Consider the following 21,837-nt stretch of genomic DNA (forward strand, 5'->3'; position numbering starts at 1 on the left):
TACATAGGGATCTTAGTTCTACATTTGCAATTATCATTATAGATCATTTTGATATATTAATTTGCAAGGATTTCCTTGGTGTATTAATTAGCATACTTTGGTATACTAGTATACTAATTTGGTATAGTAATAAGGGTTTTAGTTTGGAAATATAATTCAGGGTTAGAGTGTTTGCTGAGCATACATGAGGTGCTATGTCCAAGCCCTAGCACACAAATGAAATAACATAAAATATACAAGTCCGCCAGATTTAAGGAAACATCAGTTCCAATATACATTATACAGCTGAATACAAAAGTTATACAAAACATCAATGATTTCTTTCCTTGCATTTCATAAATAACCATTAAGGTTTCTTAATTATTGTCACATTTTTTTTTCTGAATAATTCAGTTTTTCAAATGTAGTAGGAACTGTAGCCCTTAATTTTATCTTCCAGGCAAGATGCTATTAGGGTCACTTCCCATGTAGGGAGAAAACAATCTTCTTGGATAATAATGATAAAACCTTATGGAATGCAACAACAACCAAAATATGTATTCTCAGATGACTGTATTAGGGCCAAGTCAATATTAGTCCCACTTCACCCACACACCACATAGTCTAAAAATGTTGTCAGCCTGATAAGAATTTCCTGATTTACTCTTTTCTCCAATAGAAAATATAGGTCATCAAAATAAACTCTTGACAGTAAAAGAACAGAATAGCCATACTGTCCACAATGTCAAATCTCTCTTCTACTAGCCAGTTAACTGTAAGATGGTTTTCCACTTGATCAAAAAGAAAAAGAAAAATCAAAAAAATCTGGAACAAGCCATGTTAATAAAAGGATTATGAAAAGTCCCAAGTACACCTCTCAACTAAATTCTTATGGTCGACTCAATCAAACATCTCTTAAGCAATATCTACAGAATCTCAAAATGTAGCAGAAGTTGCTCATTGTGGAATTCATCAGTACAGACCATTCAAATATTCTTTTTAAGTAAAAAGGTAATTCTACATTTAGTTGATAGTTTTAGCAAAAGAACAGAATTTTGGGGCTGAGACTCAAGGATGTTGTAAAAATCAAGATTAAGGTATTTGGTGTCATGAAAACCAACTTTTACCATTGGTGATACAACATTTTTCCAAGTTTTATATTCTGGCTTATTAAAAATATTATAATATTGAGCCCCACCATAGATTCATATTTTAATGGAATTAATTTTACAACTCCTAAAAGTAAAATAAAAACCTTGCTTGTAACCACTCCTACCGGTTGATTAGGTTTTTTGCAAGGGAGGTATCTTTCTGTATATTTAGTAAAGTGTGAGTTTCTGTTCATCCACTTTCCAACTGATAAGTGAAGGCCTCCGAGATCTCAGAGATGAAGGAAAACATCCTGCATGCAGGACTGAAAAGTAATAGTATCAGTGGCCTATTGGGTGCACTTGCCTGACTTGAACCTGCATGGTTTTCTCCATTACAGGTATTTTGCATATGCCAGACAAAACAGTTCAATCAGCATGTTTTCACATGTCATCCTTGACCACAAGTTGCAAAATATGTGCTGTCCTCCTCTTCTCAAAAAGCAATGAATATTAAAGTAAATAAGTAAATAGTAACAGAAAAGTGTGGCTCTTTCCTCTTTTACCCTAACTAGTCTTGGTTTGGTTGGCACTGTTTAGCTGCTGAATCTGGTGTGCACACCACTGCAGATCAAATGAATGTCACAGCCCCTAAGTTTTAAACAGAAAGTTATGATTTCTTTCCAAAGAGTACCACTGTAGATGGAAGGGACACAGTGAAATAAGAAACAATGATAGAAATTCTGGGGAGGGTAATTTCTTAACTGTATCTAGTTGCACTTTTAAGTCTCATGAACCTAACCCACCCAATGCAATCCCCATACTCCGAAGAGGACCCTATTTCTGTCTAGTGTGTTACCAAGCACACACATATTTTGGTGTAATGCTAACTAATCCTTGATGCACTTTCTGCTGTGTTGAGAGGGTAATATCCAAGAGCAAGGAGTACCACGTTCCCCAGAGCTCTACTCCCTCTTCCGAACTAACTGTATTTTCTCTTAGTTCCCAGACACTTTTTTTCTAAACCAGGAATGGAATCCCAGTCACTTTTTATGAACAACATTTACAGTTTCTTGTCATGGTCCCCAGAGTTCAGAAATTCAAGGTAACCTCTAGGCTGGGAAACAGGAGGTCAACAGAGTCTGTGTTTAGATTGAATTAGAAAATAAATGACGAACCCTGTCATCCCTATCCTCTAAACACACAGTTAAAGAGGGAGAAATTACAGCGAAGTTTAAAAAAAAAAAATTCAATACATGTTCCATTAGACCAATATTCCACTTTTAAAAGTCCCAGAAAGGTCATTCGTGAGCTCATTGATCAGGCAGCCTCTGCTACCTGTTCATACTCAATTCAGAAAACCCCGAAACATTCCATCTTCCTACAGAAACAAAATGATTTGCTTTAAAGGAAGTTTACTCACATAGTCCTAAGTCAGAGGCCCCTGGAGAGCTTCAGAGAGCTGAGTCCTCAGAGGCAGCCGAGTGTGTCTAGGGGGCAGCCTCTGAGCTCAGGTGACAGCAGCTCACTGAAGCTCCCGCCAGGTGAAGCCTGTCTGAGTCCCCTCCAGTCACCGAAGGCGGCGAGCCTTCCCGCAGCGCAGCGGCTCCTCCTCGCCCCCGCCGCTCCCTGCTCAAGGGCGCTCGCGCAGGTCCCAGAGCATCCCGCGCCTCCGTCCCGTCCTGCCACCGCGTCGCCGCAGCCCAGACCGATACTCTCGGTGCCCCTCGCCTCCGCCCCCGGCGGGCTGCCCGGTCGGTGACTCACCTGCTGGCCAGGTTGGGGCGCCGGGTGATAGCAGGCAGTGGGGCAGGTTGCAGCTGCCGCGGGGTTGGGCAGATACTGGGGCGCTCCATACGGCTGGGGGTGATGCATCACCTCCGCACAACTCATGGCAGCAGGGCCAGCGGCAGCCCCCGAGTCGCCGCCGCCGCCGCTCTCCGCGCTGGCGCGAGGGACCCCCCCGCCGCCGCCTCGGCCGCCGCCCGTGCCGCGGCTCCAGCTGCTACTGCGGCGAAGGCGGGTCCTCGGCCGCCGCGGGCTCCGCGCGGGGCGCGAGCTCGGGAGGGGGCGGCACTCAGCGGCGGCCCATGCGCGGGCACCCTCATCTTCAGCCCCGCGGCTGCCCCTCGTCCGCGCTCACATGGCAGCCCGGCACGGTGGCGGCGCCCGGCTCCGCGAGGGGAAGCGCCCAGCGCCGCTGCAGCTCGGCCGGAGGCGGAGGGCGGCCTCGGGAGCCAGGCGGGACCCGGGTTTGCGGGGACACCGTGCACGCCCCGGGTTCGGCCCGCCGCCCGAGCTCGCGGCTGGGCCGGACGGGCTGGAGGGGACCGGAGCCCGGACGCCGCCGGTGGGAGGGGGCGCTGCGCTCCGGGCTCAGCCGCCGGCTCCGCAGAGTTGCTGCAACTCGTGGCGGCGGGCGGGTCGCCCAGCAGGGGGACCCTGGGGAGGGCAGGCTGGGATTGGAGCGAAGTTTGCAGCCCTCTCCGCCTCCCGGCTCGGGGTGGTGGTGGTGGGAGGGGAATGGTATGCGGGAGGCTCCGCGCCCTGGAGCCCTGGCCTTCCCAGTCCGTCTCTGTCACCTGGCCACAGGGCGTGGACGTCCCACCCAGCTCCCAGGGGCTTTCGCGGGGACCTCAGCCCCGAACCAGACAGGGCCCAGGATTCAGCGGCAAAAGGGAGCAAGCGCGAAATAAAGGTTTTTGAGTCCTACATTTAAAAAAAGCAGTATGCAAAAGAAAGTTAACATTGTTAGAAGTGCGCACGTGCCAAGAACGCAACGTGTTTTTTCTACAAGTTAACTCCGATTTAATTTACACCTGCATAGCAGGGCATTCTTATGGGATACTTTTTTTGGCTTTTATAAACCTCCAGATTTCCATAGAAAACTAAATAATAATAATAATAATAATAATAATAATAATAATTGATCAAAAGAGTACTGATTGGCAAGTGGCCTATGATTTTCAAAATTAAAAGCAAATATTTGTAGGAAAATAGTCATATTCCAGTAAAATCAATAGAAAATAATACCTTATAAATGAGCAAAACCTCTGCTCTGACATCTACCTTTTTATGACACACGACAGTGTCTTATTTTCACAGGCTATCTTTTCTCAGTGAAAAAGTCAGTATCGGTATCAAATACATAAATGTAGACATGGTCGGAAACTTACCCTGTGCGCACACACAGACACACACACACATGAAAGTTTGTATCTTGGATTCCTCATCCTCAGTGCGACTGTATTGGGAAACAGCCTGTTAAGAGATTGAAAGCATAAGATATAATGGAATAGGAATAATGGAGTAGGAGCCATGTCCTGTAAGAGGTGCAGACCTCAGGCCCTGCGCAGGCACTATGAGAAGACTGCAGTGTATAAGACCCAAGAGGAGTCCCCCAAACCAACGCTCACTGCATCTGGATCTTGGATTTTTCACTTCTAGAACTGTGAAAAATAATTTTTGTTGTTTAAGCCAACCAGTCTGTAGCATTTGGTTGTGCCAGTCCCAGCTGAATACTATGGATGTGTGTTTCTAATACATAGTTGACCTTTTATATAAGTATGTAACTACAGCAACACATAAAGGTACATCCAGATACTCACAAACACATACAAATCTACACACAGATACTCGCATACCTACACACACACAGACTATAATAATTAGACAGGAACATTTTGCTACCCCATAACAACTTCTATTTTACTCACTGATTGTAGCATCTGCTAAACATTAGAGATGTACTTGTTATGGGTTTATACTGCTTGAACTTTATGCTCTTGTAGTAGAGTATTACTATCTGTAAGATGTATAAGAATTTACTTTAAATGTTTATTAGTGTCTTTGTCCAAATTGGCGTTCCTCGGCAAGACCCCTTCCTATGTTACAGACTCATCTACCTGACTTCTTTCTAAATAGCTCCACATAGATGTCCCATAGGACATCTATGCTATGCTATGTTGTCACAGCATTAATTTTCACCCATCCAGACCTGATTCTCCTCTCATTGTTTACCCAGGTACTGACATCCTCGCCACTCACTGCCTCAGGTAGAAATCTCTTCCTTCTCATCAGACTGCACACAGATTGTTCGGAGTCCAACTGATTCCAAGTTTTATATTTCTACTGTCTCCTTATTTTCTTATCTCTGTTGCTTTCTTAATTTTCTCAGCATTTCTCACCAGCACCCCTGCAAGAAACTCCCTTCTGATAGTCAGACCCTAGATCGATCTATCTTTTGATGTGTTCTTTACCATTCACACTCCTATTTTTTAATGACAACCCAGTCAACGTAAATCCAAAAGAGTAATGGTGTTTTGTCCCTCTTTTTTAGTATATGTGCTGCTGAAGCAAGCCCTTGTTCCTCCTTTTTAAAAATTTCAAAGTAATGCCTCATAGTCCGAAGTTTCAACTCTATCAGTCTAGCTTTTGCCAGTGTCTGTGGCAAATTCCAGGATTTATGTAACCATTTGAATTGAGGTCCTCCCCTTTCTAAAAAGGATCTGTGATATCTCTACCATAATGTCTTTTTACAGATGTGTAGAACATTAACGGCTTTCTCATGTCACTCACTTACCAGCTCTTTTTTTCCCAAGGAATCATCTTTTAAAACATCTAGTGAAGACCTGCAAAACGCCCCTGCTCTCACCAGCTCCAGGGCTCCATGGATGCTGCTCTCGCCATAGTAACAATCAGTTAACTACCTGACCTGCAGCTGCCTGTGGACTTGTCTCTCCAGCATGACCATGGCTGCTTAAGAGGGACTGTGACTTCTACTTAAGAGTCTCAATCATATAATGCTTGATGTAGTGAATGTTCACTGAATAATGAAAGTGTAAAATGGAGAGAAAAAAGTCTTAGAAGAATTGATAAACTTGTGGGGGAGCATACAAAATCAGTGAGCAGTTACAACACTGAATATGGTTTCAAATTCTGTTTCAGGTTTTCTGTTATATAATACAATGTGAAAGTTTTGGTGATGAGGAAATAATCAGGGCCCTGAAGATAGTGACTAAATGAAGCCATGAAACTAGTTTTCTAGGATAAATTTGTGTCAAAACCAGGCCTCCTGTTAAAAACTTTTAATACTTGCAACTTTTTCTTCAAAAAACTTAATGTATCTTTTATTTGTACAGTGATAAATTCAATATGTCTCTCCACTAGATGGTTGTAAAATTAATTTCTATCTCATTATCCCATATTTAACACTGAAAAGGTTACAGTATATGTTTGTTAACTGAAAAACTGAAATCAGAACCACATTCAACAAATCTGCTCCCTCTCTCCAAATTCTATGTATTTTATATGCCCTAGTTTGTGGCAAATATTTATTGTATGACTGCAATATAGTACGTGGGTATAAAATAAGCATAGACACTAAATCTGTGCATGCTTGTCAAAATATTCACCAATGAAACACTTTTTTGGAGAATTCATTTTGTTTCTATATATTATTGGTGCAAATGAGATTTAAAATAATTGAAAAAAAACAGGAAATAACTGTCTGCATGCAGTTAAAGCAGCAGTTTTAATTGGCTAATGAAATTAGATTGATTCCTGCTGAGAGCTGAATTGAAGTTCTGGTAGTAAAGGAAATGCCCTGACTTACTTAAAATGTTCCAGGTATATGTTTTCAATATAAAAGCAAAAACAATAAAATAAAACAAAATAAACAAAAACAAAGATTCATCTAATTTTAAGACATCTTGTCTCATGGAGAAACAAAGACATGACCTGACTCAAGTCCAAGGGACTAGCAACAGAACTAAAATCAAAGCCCAAACCTTCTATATTTCGGGGGGATGGCTTTCTTTGTTTTGCTTTTTATTCAGTTTTTGCACCATCACCCACATTAAAGATATCTGAATAACACAAATGCACACTTACATGCATATATACATGTTACATGTATGTACATATTCATGCATACTCAGTGATGCAAACATATGCATGAATATTTAAAGAAAAGTTTTATTCTCGGTTATCCTTGGTCATCTTTGTAGTAGGGGGAAGTGCTGCTACTTCTTGCGTTTACAATAATGAATCACTCAGATCAGAGAATGCAGCCTGATCACTGGGATACTTTTGCATCATTATTATGCACAGGTGTCACACTTATAACACAGGGAAAAAAACAGAAACTGAACAGAACTTGATTATCCATATAATTTAATGTGCCTCAAACCAAGTTTACCTTGTTGTAATGTCTCCTCTTTGGCATTCCTCATGCACTTCTGACTGAGTCTAGATATGGAACACAAACCTATCTCTCTGATGCCTAGTCTCCTACTTTATTCTATCCCAGTAACTGAAATGCTAATAAAATTCACAAATTATATTAAATGTTCCTAATGTCTACCCTGTTAAAAGTTTATTGTTACTACATGTTATACCTCATCCACCAAATACTCAGAATCTTCTCAAATTTTCCAGCTGGAATTTGTTGAGGTGAATTCACAAAATTACTATTTGGAGGAGTAATTTGAAGTGAATTTTCCCAATATCTCTTGAATAAGGTAAAAATTAGAATATAGGCACTGTCCCTCAAAGTGTCCATACTGTAGTCCACTGAATCTATGAACATATTCTTAGCAGAATGGAGTCAAGAGCATAGATACATTTAAAACTGTTAATGAGTGGACTTTAAAATGGAAAGATAATTCTAATTATATAAATGGGCTCAGCGTAATTACAAGGATCTTTAAAAGGAGGAGGTAGGAAACAGAAGTTGCAGTAGCAGTAAGAAAATAATACAGTAATTCATGAGGTAGAAGTTATTAAGAGGGAAAGAACTGCATGAGAAAACTGCCTTTCCCCAAAAATTTTCTATGAAGAGAAGCACAATGAAAAGAGATTTATGAGTGGAAATCCAAAGCTCAATGGCTTAAGACAGATTAATTGCTTAGATTTATGAGGGGGACTCCAATGGTACCAATGGAATAGAATTGAAAAAAAGAGATCTAAAGTCACATGAAAAACACTAAGACCATTTTATTCAGTTGTCTTTCATTTCACCTGCATTACAGGGTCCCTCTTAATGCCAGCCATTTAATTATTTCTCTAACGTACTCATTTCCAATTATCCCTTCCTGTCTTCATTATACCCAAATTCCTCAAATTCACTTAGCTTCACTTTCTCTCTTTCCAATCATTATCTTGCCATATGTCACAATCAAAAAGCAGTAAGTTTATAAGCATGTTGACAAATTCACAGTTCATTGTTTAAATCTCATGCTAATGGATACTTCATAAATTTTAGCACTATAGATTAATCAATATCTTCAATTTCTTTCTTCTTTTGATTTCTGTCCATGACATTCTCTGACTTAAACTCTTATTTTGCATTTTAGTTATTGGTACTAAGTTTTCTGTGCTGACACTTTTTCTATCTAATTTTAAAATTGAATTTCTTGTGCTTAGTCTTTTGTCATTTTATTTTATCCACTCATCCTAAGGGACCTCATCTGTTATGGTTTGTGTCTAGATGTCTCCCCAAATTCTCATGCACTCAGGGATTTTTCAGATGTGACTGAATCTACAGTGTGTGACTGACCCATAGTGCAGTGCTGGGATTAAGGGTGCCGGGATTAAGATGGGTCATTACTGGATCACTCCACTGATTGGATTGGCACTTCCATAATTCTGATAGATTGGATACAATATAAGGGACACTCCCCTTCTTATTGCTTTTGATGTCTTGATGCCATGAACTGTTGCCCTTCTGCTATATTCCACCCTACCTTGAGACCAACCAATTATGAACTGAAACCTCTACGAATTGTGAGCTAAATAAACCTTTCCCACTTTAACTTTGAGTATCAAGCTTTTTGTCTCAGCAATGAGAAAAATAAGCTAAAACATCATCCATCTTTAAATCACCTCCATGTGCAAATAACATAAATTAGCATCTAACTCATAATGTTCTTCAGAGTTCATGACTATAGAGCTCCATCCTACAGGAATGGTGGCACACACTTGTAATTCCAATACTCCAGAGGCTTAGACAGGAGAATCATTGTGATCCTAAGATACAAAATGAACTACATAGTGAGACTCTGTCCTAAAAACACAAAAGGTAAGTAAGTAAGTAAGTAAGTAAGTAAGTAAGTAAGTAAGTAAAGTAGATGGAACCATGTATAACTCAAACTACTATTTACTTGCATATTTTATATTTTATGTCAGATTATTATTGATAGTGTTCTCAACCTCTCATAATGAATTGAAGATACATGTAAATCAGCTGTAAATTCATTATAGATAATTTGATCACTGCCATTAAAAAGGCTAATCGTCCTTTCTTAGGATGATCACTTGATGAAGTTGATATGACATTTAAAGTATTTACTAATAGTAAAACTTAGATTGGTGAAATGTACATCTACTGTAGGAGTGTAAAAGGGAATTTAAACCAACTCAAAGAATGATAGATTAATTTCTTTTTCTTACTCATACACTATATTTTTAACTGATCTGAATGGTGAATATGGCATTTCATTATCAAGATTGCAAGATTTCATAGCTCTCCAACCTAGTATATATTCTAAAAGGTGTCAAAACACTTTTTACATTGCATATTTAAAAATCAACTGTAAGATGATAGCTATATAAATTAGCCTTAGTCATTCCATAATGTAGGAAATATACATACATACATATATATATATGTATGTATTACTATGTAGTATACCCCATAAGTATATATAACTATCATCTGTTAATAGAAAATAATTATTTTTTAAGTTTCAGGTTAGTCTAGCCAATATTTGGACATCATTTATCCATGTGCTGGTAAAATTATTTGTTAATAAAAACCAGTTACAAGTATATACATAACTGTGTAAAGGAGTCATCTTCCTCAATGCGGGTAATGAAAGTTCATTAGTTCAATGTGTACTTTGAGTTTCTTGTTTGTTTCTTTGCTAGTTCCCCTGGTAGTATTCACAGATCTAGTCTAATTCAACTACTGTTTGTCTGTCAGCCTCTGACAAGTGGAACGCTTTCACATGAAGTCTGGCCTTGGTAAAGTACTGTTATGTCCATAGAATAGTACAAAGCTAAGTGGGCCAGAAAGGATTAAACTCTTGACCTTGGCATCCTTAGTTCTGTGTTCTAACCACCAGGCTAACTAGCCACATACAAAGACCAATTGGACTAATGAATCACAGAAACCAGAAGGATTTGGTTTGCATCTATTTTTCACTTTAATACATTATTTTTATAATTTGATTTAATTTTATAATTATTTAATTTTATAATTTGATTTTAGAATAAATGAAGACAAAGGTCTATGTTGCTGTTATTTAGGAGACAAAAAGCAGAGAGGCAAAGCTAGCCCACACAAACTCCCAACAAGTACTAGGGGCAAAGTGGTATAGAGAGTTATGCTCTCACTTTGTGTAAGAGGTATCAGTGGAGAACTTTGGAAGAAAAATCACAATTAATATCAGTAATCTACGTTTTATAAAGGGAAAATGGCTTTGTATTTAAGAACATCTTTCTTGGATCACATTGAAGAACAATAACTTTTATGACAAAGAAAAAGAACACTGATTTTTCTGTTGTTTCTACATCCAGATTTACAGGTATGCTGATCCAGAAATGAGGTAGTAACTGAACTGTGTTCCAAATACACACTTCCATTTTATTGCATGGATAGTTCACTAGAGAAAATGTCTTGACATTTCTTTCTCTGTGCCTTTAGCTCCCCACAATATATTCAAACTCTGCTTCTGAAAGTCTATTATTAGTAGCACCTTCTTTAGGCAATGCATCTTGAAAATTGACTTCCTCTACACTATTTTTACTGGCATTGCTGGCTCCTTAATTTGCAAACTTGATTATAAGTAATTAACATTATTTCTCTTTATGATGATTTGGTCATTTCAGTTATGATAATTTCCTCTCTTATGGAAAGATAAATTTCATGAAGGAAAAGTCACAAATAATTTGGTAATTATTCATACCATTCATTAATGTTAATTTTCCCATTGCACACTTAGGAAACTGAGGTACCATGTGACTAAGTGATTTGCTCCTCATTATCGACCCAATCTATTTATACAATCAAGCTCTTAACCAGTGTTCGTACTAAGTATTAAAGGGAAGAGTAGAAGAGAGTTAATGTGTAATTAAGAAGCTCTAGAATCTTTTACATGTTCTAAAACCTACAGCCCAGTATCTATAATGTATTACCAGCTAAAATGAAAATATAATTTCTGAAGTCAAAGATATTCTGTAGTCTAGATACCAGTGGTCTTTACTAGAAGGACAAGGCCCTGCCAGCAGAGGTGAACCCATGGTACATATACTGTAGCCAGATGTCTGTTATTATTGAAAGCTCTAAAAGGTCTGCCATCACTGTCAGTCCATAGTATTCCAGAAACACCGTGTTCTTGGAATCTCAAGGAGAACAGGACACCAAAAGTAAACAAAACAAGATAAAAGAGTACTTGGACTACCTTAATACTTGCCCAGTTCTCTATTCAAATATAAATGTTGTTCTGTCTTAAAAGTCATTAAGCTGAAATAATGGCATGTCGGCTGCCAACTTTGTGGAATTAAGTCTCATAAATTCTGGAGGATCGAGTTGTTTGTTTATACTTTTCCTGGCAGCACATCATATTCTGTATGGATAATTATATATATATATATATATATATATATATATATATTCTTTTTAAACCTAAAAAATTAAATCCAGAGCATTCAATAAACAGGTCATAATATCATCAACTTCAGATATGCTAACCATATGAGGAACTTGATGTGAACAGATGGGAGAGATAAAGGAATCTGGGAACTATTCTTGGCCAACGTCAGAAATGATATTGAATATTAATTGTTAATTCAGTCTTAGGAAATGCACAAAAATTAGTCATTAACTAGAACACTGTTACTCAAAGTAGAATCTGTGGAATACACTCGGGATCCTGCCACACCTGCAGTATCTGAATCTGACTTTGATAAAAGTTTCCAGGTGATGTCTATGCACATCAAAAGTTGAGAAGTACTGAACTTTAGTGTGTCTTCATACCCAAACTGAAAATGTAATATCAAAGCACTTTAACTTATGTTCTAATAGCCATTTGATAAAAATAAACTAGCAATGATATTGCAGTTTAAATATTATAAAGCACTTTCCTGAGCACATACTTCAAATAATATGCTCATTTTGCCCATGAGAAATTCACAATATATACATAGTTTTACTTAGAAGTTTTCGTAGGATAAAATATATAAGGTGATCATTTAAGCCTCAGTCTCCTGAGCTAAATTTAATACTTTTTACTTTGGTGAGTAGATCATCTACAGTTGTTAGAATATTTTCAAACTGTATCCTAGAAATTCAAAATTGTTGACAGTCCTTATTAATCTAAGATCTTCCACTCTTCCTGGAGGCATAAAAGGCAGTTTTAACAAACTCAGTCACTTCCAGGTTCTTGACTTTCAGGGAGAGGGTAAAATTAATGACTTTGGACTAAACTATCAATTTCTGACTTTTCCCTTCTCCTACTGCCTGTTATTTTCTGGCTGGTGCACAGTGCACAGTTGGACCCTAGAAAGAGGAGAAAGCCACAGTTGCCTGAAAGTTCTTAGTTTTGATATCCTCCATCCCCAGACATGTCTTGGTGACATTCTTGGGTAGCAGCTACTTGTCAGCATGCCACAGAAAAAGCAGAACAAAACCTTTTCTATTTTCACATATCATTTATGATTGGCTTCTGTTACTTTATTCACTCTTCAAAATTGAACTCCAAGAGTCTGAATGGGAGAGAAGTGGACTGGACACAGAAACATCTCATAAGCTCTCCCTAGTGTGTACACCTCTAGATTCCTCTACAACTCTTCCCTACTTCTTATCACTTCAAAGCAAGTAAAACTCGATCTTCAAGTATTTTATTTGGTGTGGCTTTTATTTAACAGCCATGAATTTGATGTTTTCATTCTCTAGTTTCCATGGTTGCTGCTCTGTCTTGGAGCAACAACTTAGGTGCCTAAGTGGAGGAGAGGCAAGAGAGTAAAATAGAATGAAAATTTATATTACCTAGTACTTTAAAATATATTCTTTCCTGGTGTCCTGTAATTCTCATGAGATAAGATGAAGGCTAGAGGAATTGCACTCTACAGTTTAAATCATGGGAAATTTGGTGCAAGATACTCTGTGGCTGTAACAATACTCAAAATACTGGGCTGGGGAGTTAGCTCAGTGGCATAAGTACCTGCTTGGCAAGTGCAAGGTCATGAGTTCAATCCCTGGTACCAAAAAAAAAAATTATAACAATATTCAAAATAGTGAATTAACTTCTTAGTACCAGTCTTTACTTGTCATTGTGACAAACTAAAGGGGGCTCTGAGGAGAAAAAGTCAAAATGGTAGGGTGTCAGGGGATGTTAGTATGTGAGTCTTCACTATATGAATCATGATTATTTAAATAAAAAAGAGACTATAAGGGAACAAGTATTTAAGCATCTGTCATACGTGACAAAACAAGGAAACGTTTTGTATTGGTGTTTCCTGTAAGAGAAAAACAAGAATCAGACAATTTTTTTTAAAAATCAAACTTTAGTTCAAATAAGTATAGGAAGGGAGATAATGACATAATTTATTCCTGAATAGAGCAATGAAAAATGAGTTGTCTAACTCCTGATATTTTACTTGAAGAGAAAAGCCATGAGGAGCACAAACTTCCTGGGACATATCAAATGCTGATATAGGCGAGAAATCAAAGTTGTATTATGTGAAATTTCTTATTAACATTTCATAATTTAATGTTACTGATATCACCTCATGAACTCTCTTATCCTGGATCATTAGGAAAACTTTGTAAGGACAGATGTTCATCAATAGACTAGATGTCTTCTGCAGAAGTACCTTTTTAAATGGAAATTGCAAAATAATAAACAGAATACATTTGCTAAGTCACTGTATTTATGCTTTTCATACATTCTTTAAAATATATTAACTACAGACACAGTCCCCGAAGGTGTTTTGTATGCCAGTTACTTCTTTATACACTGTTAAAAAAATGTAGGCAAGACCAGCATTGTTTCTCAATAGTGGAAGGTAGTTTTGATTTTTGTTTGCTGCCAATTCTAATAGATTAATCTATTTTTCACTCCATAAATTAGCAAAATATTGCTTCCTCTACATCTTACCTTCTTTATTCACATAACAATATATATGTACATACATACACATTTCCATGCTTATACGGACATACTTTACATTCCTGATTATTTGCTATATGGTTGTCAGTAGTTACAAAGAATCTGAGACTGATATTGATGGACACCAGCAAAAGGGAAAGACTCCTATATCCAAAACAAATGGCAATTTATTATATTTAGCCATAGTAGGAGTCAAATATCAGCATCTGCAGAGTTTCAATTCTTACAAGGGGATGCAATAAGCAGTTGCAATGGGTTGTGTTACAAAAAAGGAATCTTGATTTTAGGAAATCTCTGTCTTTTAAAACGAACCATAAATAAGTCTGATTAAATACTATTCCAAAGAGATGTTACTTTTTTTTTAAAGGAACAACAAACAAACTTGTTCTTTGCCGTTGAGGGAGATACTACCTTTCAAGGTTGTTCTCTATACAAGCTTGAACGCTGCCTAAAAAGCTGAACAAAAGACTTCTGCTTGAAATGCAAGCAGAAATGCGAGGGATCCACAGAGAACCCACTTGCAACAACAATTTCAAGCTTCCATGACCCAGAGCCTATCATTTTCATCACCACCAACTCCGAGCACAGTGTCCAGTCCACAGTAAAGTGTGCTGGCACACACCAAGGTCTTGTCTCACGCCAGTACCTTTCAAGCACTGCATGTGTCAACTTATTTAAGTTTAATAGCTACTCTAAGAGAGTTACATTTTAGTGTTTCAGTTTTATATATGACATCTAAAATAGTTAACTCATTCACAATCATACAATTAATAATTGGTGGAACCTTAATATGCCCTTCTTAAGGAAATGAACTGAATGAGAAGAAATATCAATAATTATAACTTGAGAAGAATTTTTTGTGGTTATATATATCAAGCTGTGTACCAGGCTGCAATTACAATTTGAAAATAGTGCAGTTCTGCCTCAGACCTTTTATATTAATGAAAACATACTAAAGTTAGAGTTCAATGCATATTATTATGTCATTTCTTGATTTTTACAACTTCAGTGTACTTACAGATTCTATAAGAAAACCTGTACTGCAGTGTATCTAACTGATGCTTTACTGGTAGATTCAGTTCCCCTAACTTGGCCAAACTTCATGGTAAAAGATTAATTCTCTCTGAAAAATATGAGAATTTATTTCATATTTATTGTTCTTAGCAGTATGTTCATTGGCAGAGCATTAAAAACAAGTCAAATTTCTCTGTTTTATTAGCTGTGGAATAAATGCACAATGGAAAAACTAACTCATGACTAAAACAGAAAGAAGTCATTTCTGCACTATGGAGCCATCCCTGAATATAGACATGACTGTAGCTACAAAAATACACCCAGCCTTATGTCTTAAATTTTGTTTTTCAAAGAATGCAAGCTTTGTTTTTCTAATTTCTTTTCTCTCCACAGAATAATCTATTTTGCTAACTTTGTTAACATAAAGTGGCATGCATGTGAGTAGAAGGAGACTACAAAGTAATATTACTGCATATTAATAAAATTGTATATATAGAGAGATGAAAGAAGTTAGGTAAAGTTTAGAAAACTAAAATGCTATAAGCATACTCATAATTTCACACCAATTGTGGAACCATTATTACATTAATTTATATACTGTTTTTCAATATTTTCATTTTATCATTCTTAACAAATTCATGTAAAACATTTTTATTCAATGCCTGTATGTGCCAGAAACTGTACAAAGTTTGGGCATACAGCTGTGTGCAAGACAAACGGGATAAATAGCCCTGCCTGACATCGTGGAGAAGACATTTTAGGCAGTACACATCACAATGTAAATCTTACTTTGAAAATTTCTTATAATCATTTCTTAGGATACGATTTTTTGTTATGATTATTTTGGGTGACAAAATTGTTTTATCTGAGGAGCTAGTAATTTCAACTACTACTCTATGGCCTATGTTTGTTTTCATTTTTCTATTCTCTCCTTCCGTCCTTTCCTTCATTCTTTCCTTCCCAAATACCCCCACATTAATATCTGATACACAGAATTCTTCTTCTTGTATGCTCTTTCAGCTCACATTTCCTTTAGGTTTGAAAATGCTGCTTTTGCACATACTTTGGCTCTAGTTTTGAGTTAGGGGCACATTGCAGAGACTGAATGTTAACATGTAAACTTTCTCCCAGCATAATTATCCTTGAATAAATTGAGAGGTATGTGACATAAAGTGATTTTTAGAGAATTTTCTTTAATCATAACCGATCTTTGAATTTTCAGAGCTACTTTTCCATCATTGTTCTTTTTTAAAGATGAAATGGCTGCAGTACTCATATCTTGTAATATTATAATCATCCACAGCTTTATGAGAACAAAAAAGAAGTGAGGAGACCTAATAGGGCATATGAAGAAAGCCAGAGGCCATTGGAACCCATCATTATACCCATGCGCTGAATTCAGGCAAGTACATTCTCTGTCTGTCTGTCTGTCTATCTATCTATTTATCTATTTCTATATAGATAAATATCCTTATATGTTGATAGTTATATATTGGTATTTTATGTTCTATTTTGTATTTGTTTCATGTTATTGTTATGTATTCTGTATCTAAATGCAGATAAATCACTTTTTACATCTCTATCTACAAAGCATTAGCACTCATATACTTTCGTGTGTGTGTGTGTGTGTGTGTGTGTGTGTGTGTGTGTCTGTGTGTTATTTTTGTTTCATTAATATCATGCAATATCTACTATGGTTTTATCTGATCTAAAGAACTCTCTGTATGCATAAAAATATGTGTGATTGCCTGCACTGAGGAAGCAAGTTTGCATCTCATCAGTGCAGCTTTGTAGTCGTTTGAAGTTCATGAACAGGAATGGTTTTCCTATCCATCAGACTATTAATAACGAAGGGTAAAAAGCACTGGGGATAGGGCAGGTTCTCAAATGTAAGCACTAAAAGATCTTACAGTATAGTTATATGATTTTTTCAAATAAATAGGTGAAGACTAAAAATACGTGAAAGACTTGGCCAGCTCATAAAATAGTGTAACATTTTCACTTCAATATTCCTTCAAATGTATAGCTTACTGATTCCGCCCTTCAGTGAACATGTGAACATTTTATAGTGACCTTTGAAAAACTCTAAATTCTTTTGTCTTCCTATAGGGAATAAGCAGATGCTTTTTTTTAATTTTATTTTTTTCCTTTGCTTTCCTGGAATGTTGATACTCTTTTCTCAACTGCTTTATGGACATACTTTATGCAGATATAAACAGAAAGGGGAAAGAAGAGATAAAGCTATTTCAAAATGAAATAATTTAAAAGTAAATTTAGTGAGTAAAGCTTCCTTCTTTCATTTTTAACAATACATGGAGCTTCAATTTGTGTTTTTAATATGAAAGTTCTAGGAGGGGAAGAAAAAATATACAAGAAAATATCGAAGCAAAAAATAGAACTGCTTTTGTAAATAAGAAGGGAAGAGGGACTGAAGTAGGAGAGAGAAATGGGAAAAAGAAATAGCAAGTTATGCCTTGTACAGGTACAAATTCGCTGTGATGGATGCTATCACTGTGTATATCTAAAATGCACCAATACATGAAGAGAAAACAGTTTCTCTTGTCCTTCCTTGGAAAGTCTTTCAATCTCTCCTTTGAGGGTCATGCGTCCCAGGATAAAATAAAGCACCTCCTTACTGTGATGGAGATGAGTCAGGATTGCTCATTAGGTTCTTAGGACAGAATCCCTTCTATGTTTAAGGATGGGTAAATAATTATTAAATTTTTTAGTAGATTTAAGCTTCTTTCCAGCAGACTCATATACTTCTATCCAAGAGTTTGATCATCCTCAGAAAAACAGATAGGAAAATGAACCATGTATTTTTATATGAGGGGGAAAAATGATGCAACTGAAAATTTTGGGGGGAGCCATGAAGTTGAAATTAGTTAAAGGAGTGTTGAAACCAGAGGCAAATTACTGTAAGTGTGATCTGATAGTGGATCCAATTGTCAGATGACCCTCATTTCTGTGGCAATGAGGTGAAGACAAATGCCCAGAATTTGTGCTAGATGGAGATCCAATACCTGACAACTGGCCGGTCATGACATGATGGAAATTTAACCTTTTCCTATTGTCCATTTAAGTTTCAGATGACTAGAATAAGTTACCTGCTCAAGTCATTGTAATATTCTCTTGCAACATACCTGCATATTCCTGCTAGTGTCAATTTTTGTGTCACTCCTAAATCCATATATAGAAACCTGGTCACCAGTGGGGTTATCTTTGGGAGGTGATTATATCAAGAAGGTAGACCCCACACCCACCCCAACCCTTGTCTTAACTACTTTTTTCATTGCTGAGACAAAATACTCAACACTCAAATTTAAAAGAGGAAGAAATTATTTGGTTCAGATTGTACAAGTTTCACTTCATAGCTTGAAGGCCTGTTTGAAGGCAGAGTGTCACGGATAAGGATCGTCACAGTGGAGAGATAGTCCATGGCCAAGCAGGGCAGGAAGAAGGAAGGCATCAAGCTGCAAGCAACAAGCAAGGACAAGCCCCTCCTCTCCCTCCTCTATTCGCCTTCCCTCCTCTCTTCTATCCTTTTCTCTTTTCTTCCAAACTATTGCTTTCTCCATTATTATTTTCATTGGTTCTCACTGCAGTCATTCTCTGCAAAATTGTCTGCAACCCTCCCCTTTATCTCCACATAGTAATTGTACTGTAGTAGATGCTCATCTTGTGATGTTTAGTCTGCAGTGCCCTAGTTGAGACTATAAGCTTGCGAGGGTATGTATATATATATATATATATATATATATATATATATATTTTATATTTATATATATATATTTTATATTTATATATATATATATATATATATTTTTTTTTAAAGAAAATCGACACTCTTGGAACCTTCAGTAAGTGCTGACTACTTATAGGTAAACCTGAACATCATACCTTTCTTAGTAAGGTCCTTTCAGTTGGCTCTTAAATTCTTTCCTCTGCCTCTTCCACTATCATAAACATCTTCCATTACTCCTCTGTTCCAATTACTGTGTATGGATGTATTGTTTCGGGATATTATCATTTCAGAAACTGCAGCAGACACTCTCTTCGCCCTTATTTATTTCTATCATTTGAAAACCTCCAAGAGCTATCTTGTTTCTTTCTAAGAAATATTTTATAGTAATTTTTCTAAAAGTTGGCATTTTTTCAAGCCATTCTCCATAAAAGTCATCAATGATATCTATTCACTATATCTACCCGCCATACTCAAACAGTCTCATTGAGCAGTTAGAACAAACTCTAAAGCCCTGCGTGCCTTAGATAAGCCAGCCACCTGTTCCCTATCTGCTCTAATAGTCCAGTCCTTGGAGTCTTCATTTGGTTCTATTGACTACTGGTCTCCCTTCCACCACAGGCTCATTGTGTTTGCTACTCCTTCTGTCAACAATGCTATTATTTTGTCTCATCTTCTCAATTAGCTCCTTTACATCCTTCCATCTCTCAAAACCATTATTACTTCCTCAGACAACTCTTCCCTGTCAGCCCAAGTGCCACTATTCTATATATCTTCATAGTATCATTCTGTTTTCTACTTTACTTATCGTAATTATCATTTTACATTTATTTGTGAAAATAGTTCATTGCCAACCTGTTTGAGTTTCAGTATTGTAGACAGTATCTGGAAACAGTGTCTAGAATCTTACTGATCCTCAAAATGTATTTGTGGAATGTTGTTCAAAACTCTGTAGCTCTCTGCTATTTGTTTGTCATATATGCTCATAGTCTGTGTGAGGGCATTATTGTGAATACCTTAATTCATTTCACACTTTTCTAATAAAAGTATTTATTTTAGCACAATAATAGCCTGCTGTGCATCTCAGTGGCTGCACCTGAAAGATACAGGAAGCAATCTTTGTATTCACTCATTCGGTATGGTCAATGGCAAGGCACGTACACCTAACCAAGTATTAAATTGAGATTTTTACCTACTTATGCTACATGTAACATTTTTGTGTATGTATCTCTGAGCATCATGAGGGGTAAAATATACCCATTCCATTCTTCTGTTGTCCAAACTCCTAATTTACCATAATTGAATCAGGCGTGGATCACAGTACCTGTGTTTGGGGAAAACTGCGCATTCACCCATTTGGCAGATGAACAGCAGGGCATGTACAGGAGCTCCAAAACAGCAACAAGTGAGACATGAAATGTGCATCATTGAATTTCTTTGACTTAGATTTTTTAAAAGTTTTCATTTGGTTTTTCTTGTAGAAGTAGTCCAGTTCAGTACATCAGCACTTTAAAAGCCTGTTCACTGAAGCTTTTCCAGAGTTAAAAAAAAAAAAAAAAATCCTTCACAATATGGTATAAATATAAAATATGTGCCTTGCTAGATGCAAAAACATACCTTTTCCATTTAGAAATTCATCCTGAAAGTCAGCCACCAGGTCTTTATTTGTACAAAAATGAATGAAATGATACTGTGAACAGACGTTTTGTTCCCATTTCCCTAAGTGGAATGTGAAGTTCTCACAATTGATTTACCCGTTTCTGATTGATATTCTATTTGCTAACAGAGCACAGACCGACCAGCATAAGAATTATACGCAAGAACAAAGCACAAATTCCCAGTGAAATGTTGTAACTTTAAAACAGAGAACCGTGCAGCACAATCTTTGTAACATTGACCAGTTTTGTATATGGCAAAGAAAAACAAACTGGTATTGCTTTTGTCAATATTACACCACGATGGAAAACTTGACAGAGAAACCTCAACAAAACTGAAGTCTGAAATGGAAACTCTTTACAACAAAACCAAAGGCAGAGTAGATGCTGTTGATGAGTTATGGAGCAACTACAATATCACTCGAAACTCAAAGCATTGGCCAATAGTTGTGTTTCACTCAATCCCAAATATTTGTGACATGAATAATTTGATAGTTCACATGGAAAAAAAGAAATGAAAAATATCATGGAGTAATTTTCTTAGAAGATTTACAGGAGAGGGAGAACAGAATGTTTCTGGCCAGGGAACTATGCAAAAACCAATTTCGAAGCAGACTGGTGAGCACACAGTTAAACAGGAAGGTGCAACATCACAGAGACCTAATCTCACAACAGGAAAAAACAAAAACATGTCACCTGTGCCCTACAAAAAAAGAACAGGAAAACTAAATATACACACTACCACAATACGTGGTACTTGTGAATGGAACATACAGTTTTCACATGTGAACACTGTCTTGGTTGTGACAACTGAAACAAAAATTATTTCTTTGGCAGACTTATTTGCATTGTAGTTCATGTAGGTATTTATTTCTAATGTTATCTTTTCAATTTTGTAAGCAAGTGAAAAGCTGATATGAAAATGTTGATGTCTATTTGATCTGTTCTATGTCTATTCAAAGCACTCATTACATGTTTGGTGGTTTATTTTATTGATACTTCATTTTTGTGCTAAGTGTAGATTGCATAATATATTAAGAAGCTCCTGAAAAAAACATTAAGACCAGCAAGATGGTAAAGATATTCTACAAAAAAGACAGGAAAGCAAAGCACATGTGCTGTCAGTGTAAGTGATGTGTGTACATGGAACATGCGGTTGTTACGTGTGAAGGCTGCCTTAGGTGTGA

General features: G+C 37.0%; 1 protein-coding gene across 4 annotated transcripts in view; it reads right to left on the reverse strand.

The window, feature by feature from the left end:
• Vgll3 (vestigial like family member 3) overlaps positions 1–3,077 on the reverse strand; it is a 41,478-nt gene extending 38,401 nt beyond the window's left edge. The window contains exon 1 of one of the 4 annotated variants that reach the window (XM_063224761.1): positions 2,835–3,077. In XM_063224761.1, coding sequence (XP_063080831.1) covers positions 2,835–2,960 — 126 coding nt within the window. In that variant the 5' untranslated portion in view covers positions 2,961–3,077. Of the gene's footprint in view, positions 1–2,490; positions 2,745–2,834 lie in introns of those variants that run through there. The other 3 variants (XM_063224760.1, XM_063224763.1, XM_063224762.1) reach the window with 3 other exon arrangements.
• Positions 3,078–21,837: the final 18,760 nt, after the last annotated feature.

This window comes from Cavia porcellus, unplaced genomic scaffold (genome assembly GCF_034190915.1).
Source record: "Cavia porcellus strain 051 isolate PalLab524CR breed Dunkin Hartley unplaced genomic scaffold, mCavPor4.1 scaffold_15, whole genome shotgun sequence".
Lineage (NCBI taxonomy): Eukaryota > Metazoa > Chordata > Mammalia > Rodentia > Caviidae > Cavia > Cavia porcellus.